General features: G+C 37.1%; 1 protein-coding gene across 5 annotated transcripts in view; it reads left to right on the forward strand.

Moving 5' to 3' along the window:
• The window catches only part of AFG2A (AFG2 AAA ATPase homolog A), a 330,482-nt gene that overhangs the window by 19,650 nt on the left and 286,140 nt on the right, over window positions 1-24,692 (forward strand). For all 5 annotated transcript variants that reach the window (XM_065905059.1, XM_065905061.1, XM_065905062.1 and 2 more), the window contains exon 10: window positions 18,974-19,128. In XM_065905059.1, the coding sequence (XP_065761131.1) occupies window positions 18,974-19,128 (155 nt within the window). The remainder of the gene's footprint in view (window positions 1-18,973; window positions 19,129-24,692) is intronic.

Below are 24,692 nucleotides of genomic sequence, written 5' to 3' on the forward strand. Positions count from 1 at the left end.
TGTTACATTTAATTGAAAAAGTTGTGAAAGAGTCAGAAGGTAGGGTAGAGAGAAAATGCTTATTTGAAGATATGTACACATAAAAAGGATGTATGTACGTGGTATATACAAGCAGTAAATAAGTATTAACTGCTGTTCAGTTCAGTCACTCAGTCGTGTCTGACTCTTTGTGACCCCATGAATTGCAGCACGCCAGGCCTCCCTGTCCGTCACCAACTCCTGGAGTTTACTCAGACTCATATCCATTGAGTCGATGATGCCATCCAGCCACCTTGTCCTCTGTTGTCCCCTTCTCCTCCTGCCCCCAATCCCTCCCAGCATCAGGGTCTTTTCCAATGAGTCAACTCTTTGCATGAGGTGGCCAAAGTATTGGAGTTTCAGCTTCAGCATCAGTCCTTCCAGTGAACACCCAGGACTGATCTCCTTTAGGTTGAACTTGTTGGATCTCCTTGGAGTCCAAGAGACTCTCAAGAGTCTTCTTCAACACCACAGTTCAAAAGCGTCAATTCTTCAGTGCTCAGCTTTCTTCATCGTCCAACTCTCACATCCATACATGACTACTGGAAAAACCATAGCCTTGACTAGACGGACCTTTGTCAGCAAAGTAATGTCTCTGCTTTTTAATATGCTGTCTAGGTTGGTCATAACTTTCTTTCCAAGGAGTAAACGTCTTTTAATTTCATGGCTGCAGTCACCATCTGCAGTGATTTTGGAGCCCCAAAAAATAGTCTGTCAGTGTTTCCACTGTTTCCCCGTCTATTTGCCATGAAGTGATGGGACCAGATGCCATGATCTTAGTTTTCTGAATGTTGAGCTTTAAGCCAGTTTTTTCACTCTCCTCTCTCACTTTCATCAAGAGGCTTTTTAGTTCCTCTTCACGTTCTGCCATAAGGATGGTGTCATCTGCATATCTAAGGTTATTGATATTTCTCTTGGCAATCTTGATTCCAGCTTGTGCTTCTTCCAGCCCAGCATTTCTCATGATGTACTCTGCATGTAAGTTAAATAAGCAGGGTGACAATATACAACCTTGACAATACTTAAACTTATCTTCTGTTTCCCCTAATCTAGCAATGAATCAGATTTTGAGAAGGTAATTTTAAAAATGATTTAGTCTCAGAGCTGAAGTGTCCAGTAGGGAAAATAATGTGGTTTTCTGTATACTGTCTTAAATACTAGCCTGTGTTGTATTACATTGTGTTGTTCTCTAATTTTATGTAGAGAATAAAGCTTAAGAACAGTGTGCTAGAAGTTTTTTCACGGGATATTCCTAAAGAGGTGGCAGGGTGGGGAGTTATAGTAGAGAATGGATTTTTAGTAGAAAATACCTTTAAGATCAGACTTGTGGTCTTGGGCAAGTTCTTTACCTTATCTGAACCTTAGTTTTTTCCATTTGTAAATTAATGGGGTTATGGTAGATGATATCTGTGTACCCTTTTAAATATGATATTCCCCGGATAAAAGGGAGAACAAGAAAGAAATGGAAAAAAAGAGAGGGAGGGAGGTAAGATAGGAAGGGTAGAATAAACTTAAATAAGTTCAGGTAATAAATGGGTAATAACATGGAAATACCCAAGTTACACACTAAACCTGGCCTGACCTCATTAGCTGCTTGCATATACCTGGCCTTTCCACACTTCATTGTCGTCTCTTTTATACTTGTTTGCCTGAATTAAACTTAGGTGGTTAGTCAGGAATTTCTCCTACACTGTCCTTAGAAATAATGCTGCAAAGCAGACTAATACAGATTGTGAAGTCAACTGCATTTTCTCATTGAAACAGTTTTATAGTTTCTAACTAAGGATTTGAGTAAATTATACATTTGGTTAATAATGTGACTCAGAAGGAAAGATAAAACAACTCAAACTCTGTATGCATTAAAAATAGTAGAATTATGCTCCAAATGCTATAGAATGGGCATATCTTACTTATTGAACTTGCAAGGGCATCCCTAATATGTGCATTGAGCATAGGAAGAAAAAACAGCCATATAGTAAATTTGACTATGTATTCTCCTGGTTCTAAGTAAAAAGAACTGAATATTTAATATTTCCTCTTATTAAATACAAACTTAGAGAAGTTATTAGGGTAAAAATTGAATGGCTTAGTCTTTTTAAATGGCTGCCTAGAAAAGTTTGAATTGGTGGCCTTCTCTTTTACTTTAATGTAGTAAGTGTCCTTGGACAGGTAGAAGCAGTCACAATTACTACATTGAGCTTAGAATTACAAAGTTAGAATCATAATTTTTTACGAAAAGAATCATGGTAAAATCTTAATATTTAGAGGCAATATTAATGATTTCTACTACAAAATAGATGCTAAATAAGTATTTGGGAATTGTATGTGAAAACCAGGAGACATAATGAGCATGGTTACCACTCTACACCTTGTGGAAGTTGCTCAGTCATGTCTGACTCTTTGCGACACCATGGACTATACAGTCTGAAATTCTCCAGGCCAGAATACTGGAGTGGGTAGCTGTTCCCTTCTCCAGGGAATCTTCCCAGCCCAGGGATGGAATCTAGGTCTCCCGCATTGCAGGCACAGTCTTTGCCAGCTGAGCCACTAGGGAAGCCCATGGATACTGGAGTGTGGGTAACCTATCCCTTCTCCAGGGGATCTTTCCAACCCAGGAATCAAATTGAGGTCTCCTACATTGCAGGCAGATTCTTTACCAGCTGAGCCACCAGGGACGCCCATAAATACTGGAGTGACTAGCCTGCCCCTTCTCCAGGGGATCTTCCCTAAGTTGGGAAGATCAAATTGGGGTCTCCTGCATTGCAGGTGGATTCTTTACCAACTGAGCTATGAGGGAAGCCCCTACTCCTCTTGGTAGAGTAATAAAAACATTTATTAATCTCAGAATTGAATTCAGTTTTGTCTTTAAACTCCTGGTGAGTTTCATCTCTTCTTGACCTCTGGTGCCTTCAAAAATCCCTGCTCTGTGCTAAAGGAACAACTCCAGCTGATTATTGCTACCGTCATAGAAAACAGGAGACAGACAAGGTAGTGTCCTGTGGTGCCTTAAATGTGTACTCTGTTGTGTCTGACTCTTGCAGCCCTGTGGACTGTGGTTCTCCAGGCTCCTCTCTCTGTCCATGGGATTTTCCAGTCAAGGATACTGGAATGGGTTGCCATTTCCTCCTCCAGGGGATCTTCCCGACCCAGGGATCGAACCCGTGTCTCTGGTGTCTCCTGAATTGGGATGGATTCTTTACCATTGCGCCGCCAGGGAAGCCCCCTTAAATAGCTACTGCTATTTTTTGTACAGTTCCAGTCAATTTGGGGTTTCCCACTGACAAGATTTCTCAGGTATAGTTCTGACTGTGGATTTAACTACATCTTGGTTAAAACCAGTGCTTTTTAGGAGTCATTTTCATTGTTTACCAGTTGGGTTGTGTTTAAGTGGACAGCTTGGGAATTCCCACTGGCATGTGTAGGAAGTAAGATACCTTAACGTCCTAATTCGTGAGGACAGAAAATCCAGCTCCAGGAGACATATTCATCAGTAAACAAGTTAATTTTTCCTGTATTATGTATTGTCTTCTGCAGAATCCAGATTCATTTCACATGTTCTCAATTCCAGACAGATCACTTGGGAGTTGAGGTTTCAAACTTTATCATGCATCAGAATCACTTGGAGAACTTGGTAAACTGGCTGGCTGTGCACTTTTCCCAGAGTTTCAGTTTCAGCAGGTCTGGGCTGGTGTCTGTGATGACATGTTTCAGCTGATGCTGTTGGGCTGGGGACCACACTTGGAGGGCCACTGACACAGGCCATTGTTGATGAGAGCTCTTCAGGCCTCAGGCTGACATCCGTGTCCCCTTTCTGTACGTGAGTGAATGCAGGAAGTGGGGAACTGGAGTCCGTGTGTGTCATTGTTTCCCAAGTGATTTGAAGTGGCCAGTCTTGTACTTGCTTGTGAACAAGAATTTGTGTTATTAACTTAGGCCAGTGTTTCTCCTGTGTTAAACTTGTATATGAAAATTAGTTGTAGAGCTTATTAGAACACAAACCTGGGCCGCATCCTACTGGTTTAATAGGTCCAGGTCAGGTACAAGAATTTGCATTTCTCTTGGATTATAGCTGATACCAGTGCTGCTCTCCCAAGGGCTATACTTTGAGAACCACTGATCAAGGCCACCCATCTCTCTGATTTTTGGAGTCCCTCTGTAACTGATTTAAATAACTGCATTATGTTTAGGTTATATAATTCTGACTCTTTCTCTGATAGTGTTGAGTTTCTTCCTAGAGTTTTTTTGTGATGGTGATCTACTGTCCTGAACCTCTATGTCATTTCTTCTAGAAGATGAGTGTCCAGGTCTGTCTTGCAGGTGTGTATAATGGTTCTGAATAAAACTTCAAAGTGAAAAATGATTCTATTCATAGATTTTTTGATGATGGCCACTCTGCCCAGTGTGAGGTAATACGTCATTGTAGTTTTGATTTGCATTTCTCTAATAGTTAGTGGTGTTGAGCCACTGTGTTTTTGGAGAAATCTGTGTCTTTGGAGAAATCTCTGTTTAGGTCTTTGACCCATTTTTTGATTGGGTTTTTGGTTTTTTGATACTGAACTGCATGAGCTATTTGTATATTTTGAACATTAATCTTCTGTCAGTTGCTTCATTTGCAAATATTTTCTCTCATTTGAGAGTTATTTTTGTCTTGTTTATGGTTTCCTTTGCTTTTAATTAGGTTCTGTTTATTTTTGTTTTTATTTATTTTTTTACTCTAGGAGGTGAGTCAAAAAGATATTGCTGCTATTTATGTCACAGGGTGTTCTGCCTATGTTTTCCTCTAAGAATTTTATAGTGCCTGGCCTTACATTTAGGTTTTAATCTGTTTTGAATTTATTTTTGTGTATGTCATTTGAGAGTGTTCTAATTTTATTCTTTTACATGTAGCTGTTCAACTTTTCCAGCACCGCTTGTAGGGGAGACTCTTTTTCTTCATTGTGTATTCTTGCCTTCTTTATCACAGATTAGATGACCGTAGGTGTGTCTGTTTATCTCTGGGCTTTCTATTCTCTTCCATTGATCTATATTCCTGGGTATATACCCAGAGAAAACCAGAATTCAAAAGATACTTGCATCCTAATGTTCATTGCAGCACAATTTACAATAGCCAGGACATGGAAACAGCCAGAAGTCCATCAAAAGGAAATGGATAAAAAGATACAGTACATATATACAATGGAATATTACTCAGCCATAAAGGGAACGAAACTGTGCCTTTTGCAGAGACGTGGATGGACCTAGAAACTGTCATATAGAATGAAATCAGTCAGAAAGAGAAAGACAAATACCCTGTAATCACTTACATGTGGAGCCTAGAACAGTGATACAAATGAACTTATCTGCAAAGCAGAAATGGAGACACAGATGTAGAGAAACAAATGTGTGGATAACAAGAGGGGAGAGGGGGTGGAATGAATGGGAAAATTGAGATTGACATATATAGACTACTATGTGTAAAGCAGATAACTAATGAGAACCTACTGTATAGCACAGGGAGCTCTACTGAATTCTCTTCAGTGATCTAAATGGGAAGGAAATAACAGAAAAGAGGGGATATATGTATACATACAGCTGATTCACTTTGTTCTGCAGCAGAAACTAAAACAACTTTGCAAAGCGGCTATACTCCAATACAAATTAATTTAAAGTAATAGGTAAAATGAAAATAATTCTGAAAGCTAGAAAGCCACAATTAAGGAAATAATTGAGGATTAACAATGAAGAATACAAAGAAGAATATAGATGTGTTTTTCCTAGAACATCTGCTTGTTTATGCCTTGTGGACATATATGTTCTTTGAGCCTTTTGTGTGTTGGCTGCCAATGATTTTCCTTTTTTCTGAACAGGCCTCTTAGTTGGGGGAACTCTGCCCTTTTTAACAAAAGTGGTGCATGGGTATCTAGTCATTGCATACATTGAAGTGATTCAGAATTTAATAAAACTGAACTGAACTGTGTTCCTGATTGCTTTGGTAATCATAGGGTTATTATTTGTGGTTTATTAATACAAAAGGTCAAAATCCTTGTAGTATATATGTTTGTGCATGGTTTTCCAGAGGACAGGATTGCAGTCTGTTCCAGAGTTTGTGAGAGTGATACTGCATCTTTTGCAGTGTGTATACTCTGAGCTTTTCTGCTCTTCTCTTTTAGTGTTACTGAATATTATCCATATTTTTTAACTTGGTCTCTGTAATGAATAAGGAAATTGGAAATACTACTGTAGTGTTGCTTTCAACACTTGTATCTTGTTTTACCTGAGCAGATAGAATGTTTGATGTTGAATGCTGGGTGTGAAACTGATTTTCAAATGTTGTATTTTCCTTATAATTAATTTTTGAGCTATAGTGTGGTTTGATAAGTCGTGACTCGTCCAAAAGCCTAATGTTTTGTAGTTCACCTTTTAAAGCAAAGAGCAGCTGCATTTTGAAATGTTTTATCTCAAGCAGACAAGCTGTTTTAAAAGCTCAACTCTGACACATCCTGACATTTAATGTCTATGTTTGTATCTGTCCTGGGATTAGGCTGCCTTTCTAATTAATTAGTTGCATAGCCTTTTATTAATTCCCTCAAAATTTATAATATTTTAAATTAACAGCAGAGATAAGCATACCATGCTTTTTTAGAAAACATGAGATGTTAATTATGCAGCAGAGACATGAATTATATAAACTCTGCTGAATGTTAGAGGATGCTTAGCAACAGTGTTTTCCAAATGCAGGGATTTATTATAAACTTATCCTTCTAAGGCTGCCTGTGCCATTTCAGGAGAGTGAATATAAATAGAACTTGATTTCTTCAAGAAATGGACTCAGTCATTTTGTTTACAGTGGAAGGAAGCATTCGCTTCACATCTCTAAGAATTTATCTTCAGCATCCTTGTTGATTACACATCATTTCAACATATTCATACCAAATGCTTGGGCCTTGATAAGATACCATCACAGAACAGGAAGAACTAAAACTCTTATTTAAACAATGGTTTTGTCATTATTACACTTACGTAGGTCTAGTAAAAATACTGAATCTAATTACTATAACATAACTTTTTTTGAAATGGAAAATTTTATCTGTCTTATAGTGGAGTTCTGAGATATTTATAGCTGTTAGTCCTCCCACCCTTCACTAGCTTATTTTAATAGGAATTTATGGAGGATCTACTCCATCCAGTCCAGCTCTTAAGAAAGTTTCTTTTTCTAACATTTTCCACCATTTTTTTGAATTCTGCCAATGTAATTTTCTAAGTTAGAATTAAAATATTGATGCTGTAAAAATTCTGTATTTTTAAATAAATTGCAGGGAAATAGTGGGGCTTCAAGGAAAGCCATGGTAAGCTCTAGTTTCAAATACTAACACTACCTCCTATCAGCTGAGTCATTGGGCAAGCCATTAACCTCTTGAACTGTTTCCTCACCTGCTAAATAGGGATAACATTTTTCTAAAGAGTTCTTACAAGGTTTAGAAGTGTACCCTGATAGCAGTGTTCATGGTTTATAGAGGCTCTAGGTAGGTGTCACTTTCTCTCTGTTTTTGGAAAAAAATTGTTTTGTGTGTATTTATGCACTTCTCTGGTAGATGTTTGTTTGAGTTTTGACAATATTCTTGATTTTATGAAGTATTTGTTACTCTAGTACAAGAGATCTCAGGGTAATATAGCAGATTCCATTCTCTTCTAGAGGACTGATTTTTACTGAATCTGGATCAGTTAAAGTCTTGCCCATCAATAGAAATATGCAGACTAGACTCAGATATGACTTTTGGGGGCGGGGAGGGGTGCCTCCCTGACAGATGTTCTTGCTGAATGTGAGAGCTCTCCTGTCATACACAATCAGAGTCACAGTTTCTTTCCTCCCCTCCCCACTTCGTCTCACAAGTGAGTCCACTGTAGGCTTGCGGTAGAGCAACAAAATAAAATTAATGTATGAATCACGATTGTCACTCTAATTAAAGCATTTTATAAGGGAGCCTATCTTTACTCATTACTGTAGCTGGATAAATAAGCAGTAATTATGCAGAATAATATTTCATATTGCAATGAATTTTCCCCTCTGGTTTATAATTCTGAAATATAGTGGTAGTTATGTTTGTGATGTTGGGAGTTTTCCTACGGCATAAGTATTATGGATATTATATAAGAAGTGGAATTTTTTTTGGTCAGTGACTTGGGTATCTTAGTATTATGTTTGCTGTTCATTTGAAATGACTGCAGTTGAATGGTTTGTTTTAGGAAAACAGGTGGTAGTTCAAATTCTGGTTAAGCTCTAAGTGATATATACCATTTACTTCACTAATGGAAAATTTTCTGAGTTGCCTTGCCAAGGCTATAAAAGTAGAAAACTTGAGGAAAGGTTTTCTTTCTAATTAAAACAATCGCAAAAATAAAATCAGTCTTTCTAAATGGAAGTTACTTCTAAGAGTTATTCTTGACTGCTTTTTTTTGTTACTCTTTATCAAATCCTGTCAGCTCTTTTTCAAGATTTATTCAGAGTTTCAACTTTAAAAGATTTTTTTAAACATCATAACTATTTTGATTACTCTTGTCTGGACTGTAGAGATTTTTCTTCCTGCCCACTCTGTCCTCCACCTTCTATCACTTTTTATTCTTCGCATTGTCTTAGCTTCAGGACTTTGAATTGCAGGTTTTGGAGATGAGAGTTTTGGATGGATATGTGGGTCAGCGAGTTCTTAGCAGTTAGATAATGACTGAAGCCATTAAAATGAATGAAATCACTTAGGATGAGCAGAGTTTATTCATTCATTCATTTCTTGAGCCAGGAACTGCACTGGGTGCTGAGGCTACCTCAGCGAGTAAGAGAGAGTTGGACTCTCCTCATTGAGCTCACCGAAGAAGGCAATGGCACCCCACTCCAGTACTCTTGCCTGGAAAATCCCATGGACGGAGGAGCCTGGTAGGCTGCAGTCCATGGGGTCGCTAAGAGTTGGACATGACTGAGCGACTTCACTTTCACTCTTCACTTTCATGCATTGGAGAAGGAAATGGCAACCCACTCCAGTGTTTTTGCTTGGAGAATCCCAGGGGCGGGGGAGCCTGGTGGGCTGCCGTCTATGGGGTCGCACAGAGTCGGACACGACTGAAGCGACTTAGCAGCATAGAGCTCACAGAGAAGGCAGTGGCACCCCACTCTAGTACTCTTGCCTGGAAAATCCCATGGACGGAGGAGCCTGGTAGGCTGCAGTCCTGTGGGGTCGCTAAGAGTCGGATATGACTGAGCTACTTCACTTTCACTCTTCACTTTCATGCATTGGAGAAGGAAATGGCAACCCACTCCAGTTCTTGCCTGGAGAATCCCAGGGACGGAGGAGCCTGCTGGGCTGCTGTCTGTGGGGCCGTGCAGAGTTAGACACGACTGAAGCGACTTAGCAACAGCAGCAGCATAGAGCTCAGGGTGCACAGGGACGTGCAGCAGTGTAAGAGGTAAGATTATCATACATTTGTGTTGTATTTGTGAATGATCAGGGAGGTTTTAACATGCTAATGAGGAAAGAAGGGATCCTGGGGACACACTACCATTCAGAGAAAACTGGTAGGAGACTGAAGAATGGCAAGAAAGAGGGGAAGAGAACCAAAAAAATGGTGACTAAAATGAGGGAAGATTCTAGGGAGAAAGTAATTAGGAATAATATATTATTAGTTAACACCAGTTGAGTATTTAGTGTGTCAGCCATTGTTTGAAGTGCCTTAACACATGTTAATAATTTCTTACAGCATCCTTTATATGTTTATCTTCATTGTATAGGTGTTCAGAAACTTAGTTATGGAACTTCACCAAGATCACACAGGAAGTAAATAGTAAGGCCAGAAGCAACAGTATAGAGACCATATCAAGTGCTTGGTACCTGGAAGGTAATGAGGTCCTTAGAAGAGTGGGGTCCTGTGGCTCACTACTAGATTGCAATAAATTGAGGGGTGATTGAAAGTTGAGGGAACAGAGACAGTGATTGTGAATTTTTTTTCAGTTTTAATGGTGTGTTATTTAGAGTTTTTGTACCTTCCAAAAAAGAGATAAATATAGGTGGGTTACTCGCCCTTCCTGCCCCCTTTCCTCGAGTCAAAGTCAGATATGGCTCTATCCCTTCATTCTTTCCCTAGTTCCTTTCTTCCATGGGCCTTGTGCTAGTCTACCAAGCCATAGATCTTCAACCTTTGTTGGCATAAAAATTGTGCTCTAATCAATTGTCCTTTTTTTTAAAAAAACTACATTTTAATAGGGTTGGTAAGCCAAATGAGTAAATAATTTGGCATCGAGAATTTGAAACTAAAAGCTGTATTTTGGGGAAAGTTTGTTAAAACCTGGGACTGGTGAAGTGAGTTAATTCTGATGTTTTATATAAAATTAGAAGACTTTACCCAGAATCATTTAGTATAATCAATTAGTACATTCCCTAATTTCACAGATGAGGACAGACTATGTGACCAGTCCAAGCTCAAGCAGTCTTGGCCCATAATTTGGGTCTTGAGACCAGGGTGCTTTCCATAGTGCCATTATTTTAAGAGCAACTTTTAAAAGTGATAGGGGATTCAGAATAGACTTGGCTTCTGCAATCAGTTTAAGTTATATCAATCATTTGTAATATAAATAGCACAAGAACCACGGTACCCCCTTTGAGAGTATTCTGTTTAACTTCTTTTCTATGAATAAGAAGTGAGAAATGGAACTCTCCCAGTGATATATCGAGTGATACTTACCACCTTGTCTATACTTAATACTGAGTTGAGGGAGAATAAATACTCCAGATAAAACGTTTACTATAGCTCTACTATTTTGAGGAAAGTTTATTTTAAAAAAAGAGACTTAAGATTTTGTTACAGTTGCTCTCAGACTTCATATGCCTGAGTATACTACTCAAAAATTTTACGCATGACTTTTAAAATTCAAATCTGAGATCCAGATGCCTGTGTTTCATGTTGCTTCTTTATATAATTGTCTGTAGGGTAGACAGTAATTCTAAAAAACATTATTACTCCTGTGATCAATTTAGTATTTAAGAAGGAACTTAATTGCAGTCTCAAAAAATAACATTATTATTTAGCAAGCATAAATTGTAAAATTGTAGGATGCCATATGCTTGGGACAAGATGTTTGTTGATTGAATATGGAGCATATGGTTTTGAAGAGCATGAATTTAGAGTAATTACTCTTGTCCAGAACTGATTATATCTGGAGAGTGATGTGGGTCTTAAGGAGAACATGTCATATACTGGAAAGAATGTGTTGGCATTAGGCTTGCTTGGGGCATTTGCCTTTTTTCCTCTTCCTTGCATCTTGTTTTCTATTTCAAAACTTTTGAGATCATTAGAACATAAAATAATGAAAACAAAATGACACATTTAATTAGCTACACCTGTTTTGTGTTTCAAAGTTGTGTTTCTTAAGAACATAGAAGTATTGCTTCTGTTTTTGTTTATATTTTTAAAATCAGCTTTAAACTTAGTAAGGAAAGGAAATGTCATAGATTGCTTGCCCTAAGCTATGTTCCTTGATGATGTACATGTGTCCATTTGCTCCTGTAGTTAATTATTTACTTCCAGTTTATAAAAATATGTGTATTTTTCAAATTTTAATTACTTGGCATAGATTTGAGTATGGCTTCCTTAGGAATGGTGATGTCCAATAATTTAAGCTTAGCATCATAGAATTCTAAATATAAAAAAATAATTTAGAGAAAATATATTTTATTCTTTCCATGTAATAAATGAGATAACTGATGGCCAGAGGAACTAAGTTTTATATGTAATGTGACATCTGAGCTTGTGGCAGATCTAGGAAGAATGATCGCATTACTATGATAGCTTCAGAAATTTTTAATTTTTCAAGCTCTCATATACACTTAACATTTAATTCATATAAATTCTGTTTCAACTTTATGTTGTTTTCAAGAATAGCATTTGTATAAAATACAATACCTTTATAAAGAGTCTAGAAACATTGAACTAAATATTGAGAAAGAATCTGAAAGCCGATGGCTGGAATTTCCAGTATCACCTGTTAGGTTTTGTAAATCTGTAATCCAACTTTCAATTTTCCCTTTCTGACATCTGCCGTTCTTCATTTTCTCGCATATCTGCAAATGAACAGAGGTGGATTTAGTTTTATTTAGAACATGTTTTTTCTTCTTTCTAAGAATGAACTCTATAAAGACAGAGATTTTGTGTTTCCTTGTTCTTCAGGGCCATGTAACCTCTAAAGTGTTAATGCTCATTCTTGTCCCTCGGCCATTACATACGCTCTCATCTGAGTACTCCACTGCCTCTTTGGCCTCAAGTCCCATATTATCAGTTTTTCATCAGTTTGTTTTCAGGTCTAACTACTTGAACTTGTACACATGTTTTAGTCTCTCTTCATTTGTGAAATTAAAGAATATACTGAATGATTTCTGTGAGAGTTACCTAACTCTAAACTGTCACTAATCCTGCTATACTGAGTTAGATGTCCCTGGCATGTTTTTGTGTCACTTTGTTCTTTCCATGTCATTGTTGTTGGCATGGAATATAATAATAACAGCTTCTTTTAATATGTCTTCTCTATTAGACTGTTAGCACTGTGAAAGGTTTATCTGCCTTCTTGTGCTTTTGTTTTGTAGCATGAAAGAGCTAAGTACATTGCTGGGTAAGTTAAATATATCTAGGAGTTTCTCAGTGAATATTTTGAATATGTAAGTAGGGTTAATATTGAAAAAGAACACCTGTGAAAGAATAACTTGTAATCAATGGCCGTGTCTTCTCAGTGGCTTCATGATACAATATTTTACGATTTGCTTTGCTTTAATATGAATAGTACTGAATTGGCAAGTAAGTAATACAGGTACAGAATAGTGATTCTTTCATTGAGAACTGTTCTTTAAAAATATTTGCAGATTAATTAACATAGGGAATGCTCTTGTCTCTCTCAAGTCCAGTTCTTTTCTCCCTTTTTGTAGTGTCTTTTTATAATTTTTTTCCCTTTAACTTCACTTTTTTTATGTTTTCTATTTTTTAATAAACTTCTTCCTGAAATATATATAGAAAATGAATAAACAATAAGATCTATGCATTTTCCAAAGTGAATGCATTTATATAATCACATGAGTGTATTTATATAGGTAACTGGATATAAAGCATTATTAGTACCCTAGAACTTATATCAAATTCTCTCCCATTCACTATTCCTCACTTCAACCCAAAAGGCTTCTAACACCATAGATTAGTTCAGCATGATTTGTGCTATCTTCCTGCACTCATATTATGGTTTGAGAGTTTTGTCATTCTATTCTGCATATCATTAGTTCATTTTTATTGCTGTATTTTAATTGTATATGTATTGTGAATAATTTTGCCATCAATATTCATGCACATGGTTTTTTGGTGCACAAATGTACAGATTTCTAGTTATATTATATCTAGGGTGAAATTATTGGGATATGGAATATATGTATGTTCTTGTTAGTAAATGCTGTCAAAACCTTTCTGTAGTGATTGCATCAGTTTACTCTCCCACTAATAATGTATGAAAATTCTAGTTTCTTCTCATTCTTGTCAGCATTTGGTGGTTTTTTAAAACAGAGCTTCATTGTGGTTTTATTTCTTTGGTGCTGTGTTGAACACTTCTTTATATATGTATTGTCCATTAGATATCCTCTCTGTAATGTGCCTGCCGCTGTGCTGTGCTTGTCGCTCAGTCGTGTCTGACTCTGACCCCACGGACTGTGGCCCTCCAGGCTCCTCTGTCCATGGGATTCTCCAGGCTAGAATACTGGAGTGGCTTGCCATGCCCTCTTCCAGGGGATCTTCCCAAGCCAGGGATCAAACCCAGGCCTCCCACATTGCAGGCAGATTCTTTACCGACTGAGCCACCAGGGAAGCCCAAGAATAGGGGAGTGGGTAGTGTATCCCTTCTACAGGGGATCTTCTTGACCCAGGAATCAAACTGGGGTCTTCGGTATTGCAGGCGGATTCTTTACCAGCTGAACTACCAGGGAAGCCTGTGACATGCCTGTCAAATATCTATTCAATTTTTCTATTGTGTTGCTTTTAAAGAAATAATTCCTCTGTTTATAGTATCTTTGAGGAATAGAAGTTTGTAACTACATACATTTATTTTGGATATTATCATTTATTGTATTCTTTACCTCTGTTCTCTTCATTATATTTTATCTCTGTTAAAATTTTCACTGTTCCTCCATTCTGTTCTTGAGTTCATTGAGCATCTATATGATTATTTAAAATTTTCACTGTTCCTCCATTCTGTTCTTGAGTTCATTGAGCATCTATATGATTATTACCTAACTCCCTATAGAGTAGATTGCTTATCTCCCCTTTGTTTAGTCCTGTTTCTGAGGTTTGGTCTTATTCCTTTGTTTGGAACATACTGCTCTGTTTCCTCATTTTCTATATTTTGCTGTTTTTTGTTTTGTTTTGTTTTTCCTGTGTATCCGTACAGTTGACAATAGGTCAATTGTATTGACTGATTTTGGAGAAGTGGCCTTTTGTAGGTGACGCTCTGTGGGGCCCAGCAGCACACTCCCCTCTAGTCAATGGAGCTATTAATACATGCTTTAGGGTGTGACCCCTGTGTGTTCTGCACAGGTCCCCTTGTTTTGGTGAGGCCAACTGCTGCTGGTGCACTAGGAGACAGAGCTGTCCCTAGACTAGTTGCTAGCCAGTCCCTCTCTCATGAGTAGCTGCTGGCCTGCTGGTATGTGCAGTTGGGTTCTAAGCTGGCTAGCTATGAAGCTCAGGGTATTCTGGGACTGGAGATGGTCTGCTCACAGGCAGGGCAGGATCCTGGTATGACTGGGCATCCCAGGGGCATAGGGTCTGGTTCTGGCCCACTAGTGGGTGCTAAGCCCCTGGCGCTAATATGCTAGAGGAAGGACTCCACAGTAGTGCTGGCAAGCACCACTGTCCTCATGATAAAACGAGCTCCTAAAAAATGACTGCTGCCAGCGTCTGTGTTTCCAGCAGAAATTCCATTTGCCTCCCACCTTTCTAGAAAGTTCTCCAAGATTAGCACGTAGATCTGCCTCAGGCTTATTTGAAATGACTGCCTCTGTACTGGACCCATAGTGTGTGAAATTTCTCCTGACCCTTTTAAGGGCAGAGTCTCTGTTTTGTACGGCCCTCCGACTCTACTGTAGGGAAGCCCTGCTGGCCGGATGCTCTGAGGGCTTGTCTTCCCTTCTCAGTTAGTGCCGGCTCCCCAGGCTGGGGGGCCTGGTGTGGGGCTTGGGCACCTCACTCCTTGGGGAGAATTTTGTAATTGTGATTATTCTTCTGTTTATGGGTCACCCTCCTAGGTGTATGGGTATTAACTATGTTGCATCTCTGTCCCTCCTACTATCTCATAGTTCCTTCTTTTTATCTTTAGTTGTAGAAACCTTTTCTGTTAGTCCTCAGGTTGTCCTCATAGATAGTTGCTCTGTAAATACGTGTAATTTGGATATCCTTGTGAGTGGAGATGGTCAAAGTCACCCTATTCTGCCATCCCTTCTTAAGCTCTAGGCTGCTTTATTTTGCCTTTTCTGTCTCCTCTGGGAATTACTGCTATTCCCTTGCTATCCTTGTAGACGTGAAGTTTTTGCCCAGCTGTATGTTCTGTAGTTTGAATTTGTAGAGGTTTTGTTGTTTTAGAAGTATACATTTATATTATAATACTGTGTATTCTTTTAAAAACCATATATTGCTTTGTAATTTGGTGTAGTCACTGTGGAAAACAGTATAGAAATTCCTCAGAAAACTAAAAATAGCTTTATCATATGATCCAGCAATCTTTAACTATATCCAGACAGAGCTATAGTTCAACAATACCCATGAACCGCTATGTTCCAAGCAGCAGTATTCACAATTGCCAAGACATGGAAGCAGCCTAAATGTCCTTCAACAGATGGATGGATAAAGAAGGCATGGTACATATGTAGAGTGGAATACTGCTCAGCCATACAAAAGAATGAAATAGTGCCATTTTCAACAACATGGATGCAACCAGAGATGATTATACTAAGTCAGAAAGAGAAAGACAGATTCCATATAATATCACTTATATGTGGAATCTAAAATGTGACACAGGGGAACCTATCTATGAAACAAACAGAATCATGGACATGGAGAACAGATTGGTGGTTGCCAAAGAGGAGGGAGTTAGGGGAGGAAAGGAGTGGGGGGTTGGGGTTAGCAGATGTAGGCTTTTATATATGGAATTGATAAGCAGCAAGGTCCTACTGTATGTCACGGAGAACTGTGTTCAGTATCCTATGATAAACCATGATGGAAAAGAATATTTAAAAAACATTTATATGCATAACTGAATCACTTTGCTGTATAGCAGAAATTAACACAACATTGTAAAGCAACTATATTTCAATTAAAAATCCCATATACTTCCTGTCTTTTCCAAATCCCTTTCTCAAATTAAAATTTTGATTTTTTTTTATTGTCAAACTTTTTGTCTCATGCCATAAATTTTGGAAAATTATTAGGCTACTTCCTTTGTTTCAGTTTTTAGTATATCAGTATCAGTAAGGTATCTGATCTAAATTAGAAATGTTGACAAGTATTACCAGATAGCCATTTGAAACATGAAGAAGTGTTAAATTCTTTTGGTCTTTTGATCACTTTCATGCATGTAAGATTTTTTTTTTTTTAGCACTGCTTACGTTTTTTCAGGTCACCAAGGTGCCTTACAACCAGTGCATTATTACTGAAGTTTTACTTATTTAGTTTATTGTCCTATTACACTGTTTAACTAAAAGGTTTGTTGGGCAGTGAAACAACCTAGTTTATTTATTTATTTATTTTTTTAATGAAACAGCCTAGTTTAAAGTAAACTTTTATTTTCATGTCAAGAGCGGTGAAGGGTTTGAGATTTTATCCTACTTGTAAGCTAACAAGAATCATAAGTTCTTGCAGAAGACATAGTATTCCTGGGTTAGAGTCAAAGGATAGACAGTTACTTATAGCAACAGAAATAGCCAGAGCAGCAGAATTTGCTGCTCCTGGAGCCTCACTTTTCCCAGAGAGACACAAAGAAGACTGGGTGACATCTGAGTCTGTATGAGGTGGTGTTACAGGAAGAGAACCCTAAGTTTAGGGTTTTGTAATGGGCAGTAAGTATATCTGCCTTTTGCTTTGGAGGGAGGCATTCTATCTTCCTGTATATAAACATCCTTGAAAAGATAGTCTATAAGAGAGGTAGTTAATGCTGGAAAGATAAGTAGAAATTTGAGAGACGTAAAGAAGAATTATCTTTCAGGGAGTTCCCTTGTGGCCCAGTGGCTAAGACTCTGCACTCCCAATACAGGAGACCTAAGTTCAATCCCTGATTGAGCAGTTAGATCCCACATGCTACAACTAAAGATACTGCATGCTGCAACTAAGACTGATGCAGGCAAATAAATTAATTTTTAAAAAAATAAATTACCTTTCAGTGTTTTTGGAAGGCAGAAAACCAAATGGGTATTTACAATATAGACTTAAATAAGTGACTTACAGACTTTAGATTTCAGAGAATGGCCTGAGAAAATTTCCCTAGAAAATAGTGATCTTTTTACATAATATCCTTGATTTCCTCTTTTGTAGCTTTTTTTCTAGTTAACTATTATCTCAAAGACCTCCATGAACATTAGGCTCACAATGATAATTTCCTTGGGAAAGATTATTATGGATCTGTTTCTGAGTGGTGTCCTAGTATTCACTGTTTTTCTTTAGTAAAAAGGAAAGATACCCAAACTTTTGTTCGAGGGGATTTATGTTTGCCTTCCTTTCACCATTGCTTCTGTTTTCAAAGTTCAAATAAATGAAAGCAAGTAAAATGACTATTATGGTATCATTTTAATTTGGCAAAATTCACTGAGGCATAACGTTTTAGACAAAAGACATTAAAAATGATAGAGCTAGCTAGTGTCCCAGGGAAAGTTCAGTTATTCAGACTGGATTTTCAAGAGGTCTCTGAGACTTAAATTCTTCAGAGTGGAACTTCATTTGTACTAGAACATAAATATAGCACTTCATTACAAAAGACCCTAAAGCAGAGAGCACAGGGGGACTTTGCTGCCCTCTAGCTTAGAGGTTCTTGTCACTGATCAAAAGGCTTTAAATCTGGCAACTTAGATTTTGGGGGGATGAGTTCTGTCAGTGTTTAAACTCCAAGCAAATAACAAAAACAAAGAACATAATATATTTAACTTTTTAGGTCAGCATGATCTTTTAAAAATTATTTTGCATCTCTCTGACTCTGACTTGGTTGATCATTTTTTAGCTTTGTGGCATTTTGCTATCTCTCTATCTCTATCTATTCTCTCTCTTGTCTTACACCATCATTTCTTTCTATGCTCCTCAAATGATCAACTTTCCTAAGATTGAAACTTAAGCCACCATTCTTGCATCCTGATCCCTCTCTAGTATCCCTTATATAGGTCTCTTCTCCTCCTATAATATCAGATTTCATATATATACATATAACTCTGAAGTTTGATTCTCTCTTGAATTCCAAAACCACATTTCCAACTGTCAGCTGAACATTTCCTTCACGATGTTCTGCCAATACCTTACAAGATCTGTAACTCTGATTTATATGTATTAGCAAAAAGGGCAGGGCAAAAAGTATGTTACTGTTTTAATATTTTACTCTCTTCAAAGAAATTCTCCAAAGAAATTATTTTGACACACTTTATGTTCTTTTTTATGGATGGTGTTTTATAAATTTTATTTCACGTATGTAAAACATCAAGATCAATTTGTCATATTTTCACTGCCAAAACTAAGCAGTTAGGTTTTTGCCTTCATCCCCCATGTTATTCCACCTCCCTCTCCACTCTCCCACCACTATACGTAAGCACACAAAATTTAAATGCTATAATATGCATGAGGTTTGGGTTTTTCTTTGTTGCTGCTGTTTCTGTTGGTAGTGGTTCAGTATATATTTATGAGGTAGAAGATAAAGCTTGTGTTACTTTCCTCTTTGCAGGTCTTCATGCCTTGCGGAGAGTCTTAAGGAAACAGCCTAACCTCCCTGACAGCAAGATGGCTGGATTGGTGAAGATTACTCTGAAAGATTTCTTGCAAGGGATGAATGACATCAGACCCAGTGCCATGAGGGAGGTAGCAGTTGATGTCCCAAATGTAAGTCATTTGACCCTCATGCTAGCCACACTGTTTGACTTAAACTGTGAAAGAAACTAAGACCCCAAGGAAACTACCTCCTAAGCTAACCATTAAAAAAAATGTTTAATCAAAATTTTTATGGAGATAACTGTAGATTCAGTACAGTTCTAAGAACTACTTTAGGGAACTCCTGTGTAGCCTTTACCCAATTTCCCTCAATGGTAGCATCTTGCAAACTATAGTACAACATCATAAGCAGGATATTAATAGAATCATGGATCTTTTTCAGATTTGCTCAGTGTTTCTTCTACTCATTTATGTGTATGTGTGTGTTTAGTTCTGTGCAGTTTTATTACATGTGAAGGTTTGTGTGTTTATCTCTAGAATCAAGATAACTGGGGAGTTCTGTCACCGCAAGAATCCTTTGCTTTGCCTTTTCATAATCATATCCACCTTGTTCCTGCATCCATTTCTAAAATTCTGTCATTTCACAAATGTTATATAAATGGAATTATACAGTATGCAACTGTTTGGGATCAGTTTTTTTCACTTAGTATAATTCCCTGGAGATTCATTCAAGTTGTTATATATCAATAGTTTGTTCGTTTTTTGTGCTGAGCAGTATTGCATGATAATGTGTACAGTACTTTGTTTAACCATTCACCAGTTGAAGTACATCTGCATTGTTTCCAGTTTGGGGCTATATGAATAAAGCTGCTGTGAACATTTTTCTACAGGTATTGTGTAAATATAAGTTTTCATTTTTCTGGAACAAATCCTCAATAGTACAGTTACTGGGTTGTATACTAATTCCATGTTCACTTTTATAAGAAAATGTCAACTAGGCTAATTTTAGAACAACAAAAAACATCTTCTAGTTACGATACTTTCTACTAATGATGCTTGATGTTTCCTTGGGTTTCTTTACATATGCTTCAGCATTGACCATTTATGCAAACTTTCAGTCAGATCACCACAAAGGCAGTAGAAGTTACCTGTTATTGCATGAACCACCTGTTATGTTATCCATGACACACATGGACCTGATATTTGAGAGGGAAATGGCCTTATAGTTTTCTTTGAATGTACTAATATTTTAAGAAAATACTGAAACAAGCATTGGCAGTGTCTTCTGTATTATGTCAATGTGTATTTGGTTTGAACTATCAAAAGAAGGCTATGATTTAAACTTATTTCACCATGGACCATGTGGAGCAGAGACTTTCTGCATTTTGCAATGTAGATTGCAAAAAATGACTGCAAATTCTTCCCATCACTGTGTTTGCCCATTTTTACTGCACCCTGAAGTTTCTGCTGTAAAGACAAGGGAGTTGAGTTTTCTGTCCTTGAATCTGCACTTGGCAGTGTAACTTGCTTTGGCCAGTAGACTATTAGCAGCCATAATACAAGCAGGCTTGGAAGTACATAGGGCTTGTCTTCACTTGCTGGTCTTTGACCTTGCATTAACTTTCTTAAATCTGTAGTAACTTCCCAGAGGATGAGAGACTGTGTGGAGCAGAGATGAAATATCCTCATTCCAGCTGAGATCCCCTCATTCTAGTCATCACCAGTTATTAGACATGTGATGCCATGCTAGACTATTGTACCCAATGGAAGTTTGCCCCAAACAGAAGAAACCACCCATTTAACACTCAGAATTGTCAAAAATAATTGTTTTGAGCCACTAAATTTTATGGTAGTTAGCAAAGGCTAAGTGAAGCAGGCACTTGTTCGATTTTTATAGAGCACATTTGTTTTGTAAATTCAGGCTGGGAAATGGTACCTTGGAGATAAGAACATTACCACGAACTAGCTGCTGTCAGGTTGATGCAAAAGTAATTGCGGTTTTTGTATTGGTGAACTTTGCTGTTTGATATTGGAATACATTCTTTAAATGTGGTTATGTTATAGATCATTTTAATGCACATTTCTTGCTTAATTTTTTTTGCTAATGAGTTATTACTTGCTGTTTATTTCATATTTATTTTAGACTATGGAAATGATGTTAGACAGAAAGCAAATTCCAGCAATTCTCTTATTCGAGTTCAACATGTGTCGTAAAATAGCGGAAGCAACTCGCACCGTCAGCAGTGCATTTGGCCCAGGAATTGCTAATGACCGTACAGTGCAACAGTGGCTCAAGAAAATTTGCAAAGGGGACAAGAGCCTTGAAAATGAGGAGCATAGTGGTCAGCCATCAGGAATCACAATTACAAGTGAGAAACATTGTCAAAGCTGATCCTCTTACAGCTATGTAGGAAGTTGCCAAAGAACTCAACATCATCCATTCTACAGTTGTTTGGCATTTCAGGCAAATTGGAAAGGTGAAAAGTTTGATAAGTGGGTGCCTCATGAGCTGACTGAAAGTCGTCTACTTTTACCCTATGCAGCAACAACAGTGAGCCATTTCTCAATTGCATTGTGACATGCAATGGAAAGTAGATTTTATATGACAGCCAACAACAACCAGCTCAGTGGTTGGACCAAGAAGAAGCTCCAGTGCCAAACTTGCACCTAAAAAAGGTCATGGTCACTGTTTGGTGGTCTGCTGCCCGTTTGATCGACTACAGCTTTCTGAACCCTGGTGAAACCATTACACTTGAGAGGTATTCTCACCAAATGGATGATATATGCCAAAAGCTGCAATGCCTGCAGTCGGTATGGGTCTACAGAAAGGGTGCAGTTCTTCTCCACTACAACGCCTGACTGCATGTCAGAGAACCAGTGCTTCAAAAGTTGAATAAATTGCCCTAGAAAGTTTTGCCTACTCCACCGTATATTCACCTGCTCTCTCGCCAACTGACTACTTCTTCAAGCATCTCTGCAACTTTTTGCAGGGAAATGTTTTCCAAGAGTTCATTGAATCTCAAAGCATGGAGTTTTACACTACAGAAATAAACTTAATAATATATTTCTCATTGGCAAAAATGTGTTGATGGTAATGGTTCCTATTTTGATTAATGGAAATGTGTTTGAGCCTAGTTATAAATGATTTTAATATTCATGGTCTGAAACCGCAATTACATTTGCACCAACTAATAGTTTAGGCTGCCTAATGTGATTGTGAATTCTTTTTGAAACATTTTCAGATTTATTACTGAAAGCTCATCTTTGGGTTTTTTTTTTTCAGAAGCTTCATAGAATATACTAATTGAGTATGAATAATTTGACAAACAGAGTTATAGAATAAAGAATAATTGATGTTGAGTTAGTAGAAACATTTCATTTCTTTGGAACTTATTGTCTAAAGTTTGGGGACATCGATTGATATGAATGCTTTTGTTTGCAATATTTATATTTTATTGGTTGCCATTGCATAATATGTCAGGTAGATGCCTAATCATCAAACATCACGTGTGAAAATTTCAGGAGATAGGGTTATAACCAACTATACCATCCCAAGACATTTTAGTGATTAAAAAAGCTTAGAAACTAAAGAAACATGTAGTAGACTTTTAAACTTAGTTACTGCCAGTGGGGAATGTTTAAACAGGGGCTGTCCACTCTTAGAATTGCTGAACTGATTAATTCATCACAGGAACTAGTACTACAACTGCATTTTTAATTGCTCCAATGTAAGAATTTTTTCCCTTTATTTTCTTTTGATACAGTATTTACAATCCATGGATTTGTGCCATTTTCCATTTGGCATTTTATTATTTGACCTAGAGCCATGGTGTACTATGACGTTACTCATGCGCTCAGAGTGATTAGCCTTGGTCAGGGTACTTTGTTTTTCATGCTCACTTCAGATTGTAAAAGTTTTCCTGAGAAGTCAACATTTCTATAACTGGATTCCTAAATTTGACTCTTCTGATTTCTGACTATTACACCAACAAAAATATCTATAAGTTATTTCTGCAGAAAGTTTAATACTTATTTTGCTATAGAAAACCTGTTTTTTTTATTTTTTTTTAGAAAACCTGTTTTAAGTAGCTCATTAACTGCAAACTTTTTAAAAAAAGTAAATTGAGCATTCAGCATCTTTTGAGAAAAGATTTTAGTTTGTGAAATCAAACCTTCTAAATCGTACTTGCTAAAGTTTGAAAGAAATGTCTTAAGGTGGGAATGTTGCCGGTTATAATGCATTATTAATTTCAGGAGAGCACAAGTGTTAGCCACTTACTTTAATGTTTCCTTTTTTTGGATATTCTGAGTTGGTGACTATAGCAATTGATGTATTAAAAGTCAAATGTATTTTACATTTAATTGATGATAAATGTCAAGTGTATTTCTTTATTGTAGGGATTCTTAGAATCTTTGAATATTGCTCATATGCATTGTGAGATTTCAGTTTTTCACACAGAGATAGCTGTTAATACCGTATTATAGTAGATTTTTTAGAAATTTATAGATACTTTTCTGTACATAGATTCTTTACCATCTGAGCCACCAGGGAAGAAGCCCTCTAACATAGTTAATATAAAATATAATATTTATATTCTGCTTTTTTCACCTAAAGTTATATGATAAACATTTTACTCTAAACTTCTTGACAAACATCTTTTTTGTTGACAGCTTAATAAACTATTATATTGATAAACTGTAATTGTTTTATTTTTCTTTTATTCTCAAATATTAAGGGTTTTTTTCTCTTATGTTTTATAAGCATATTTGTCCATTTTTTGATTCCCAGAAGTAGAATTACCAGACATAAATATGTGATTTTTAAAGTTTGTGACAAATATCATTAAGTTCTTTTTTTTCCCAGACTGTTCTGATTTTTAATTATGTAATACATATGTAAAATTATGAAGCGCTTAAGGAAAATCACATTTTCACTTTAGTTCTTTTCTTTTTTTACTTTCCACTAGTGTGTTTTTTGACTGAAAAGTTCTTTTGCAAGGAATAACACGGGATAAGTTTTAGATGAATAGAGGTTTTAGAAAGAGTGAAAAATACCTGTCAGTTGTATATCTTCTCCTTCCTATAAAACCATTAAAAAGTTTTAGATACAGGGTATACGTGGATGGTTTTTTAATGGATTTTAAGTTCCATAAGAGCAGAGGGTCTTACTTTTTATTTTTATCTTTAGTATTAATATTTAGCATTGGACTAGCGCATAATGGTGGAAAAGGCAGTGGCACCCCACTCCAGTACTCTTGCCTGAAAAATCCCATGGACAGAGGAGCCTGGTAGGCTGTAGTCCATGGGGTCACTAAGAGTTGGACACGACTGAGCAACTTCACTTTCACTTTTCACTTTCATGCATTGGAGAAGGAAATGGCAACCCACTCCAGTGTTCTTGCCTGGAGAATCCCGGAGTGGGAGAGCCTGGTGGGCTGCCGTCTGTGGGGTCACACAGAGTTGGACATGACTGAAGCGACTCAGCAGCAGCAGCAGCAGCACATAATGGATGTCCAGTCAGTATTTGTTGAATAAATGAGTGAATAATTACAGTTTTCTTGAAAAAAATATTACAAGGTCAATTTCAGATATGTGAAGAATGTTTGCAAAAGAGTATCTAATCCTTCTTCTATATTACCAAAGTGTAATACAGGCCATTATTACCCTCATATATCATTCTCCAGATTTTTCATGTTTTATAAAGCAGCTGATTTCTTTAGTGAATTATAGCCATA

The sequence above is a fragment of the Muntiacus reevesi genome, chromosome 13, assembly GCF_963930625.1.
Source record: "Muntiacus reevesi chromosome 13, mMunRee1.1, whole genome shotgun sequence".
NCBI classification, from domain to species: Eukaryota; Metazoa; Chordata; class Mammalia; order Artiodactyla; family Cervidae; genus Muntiacus; species Muntiacus reevesi.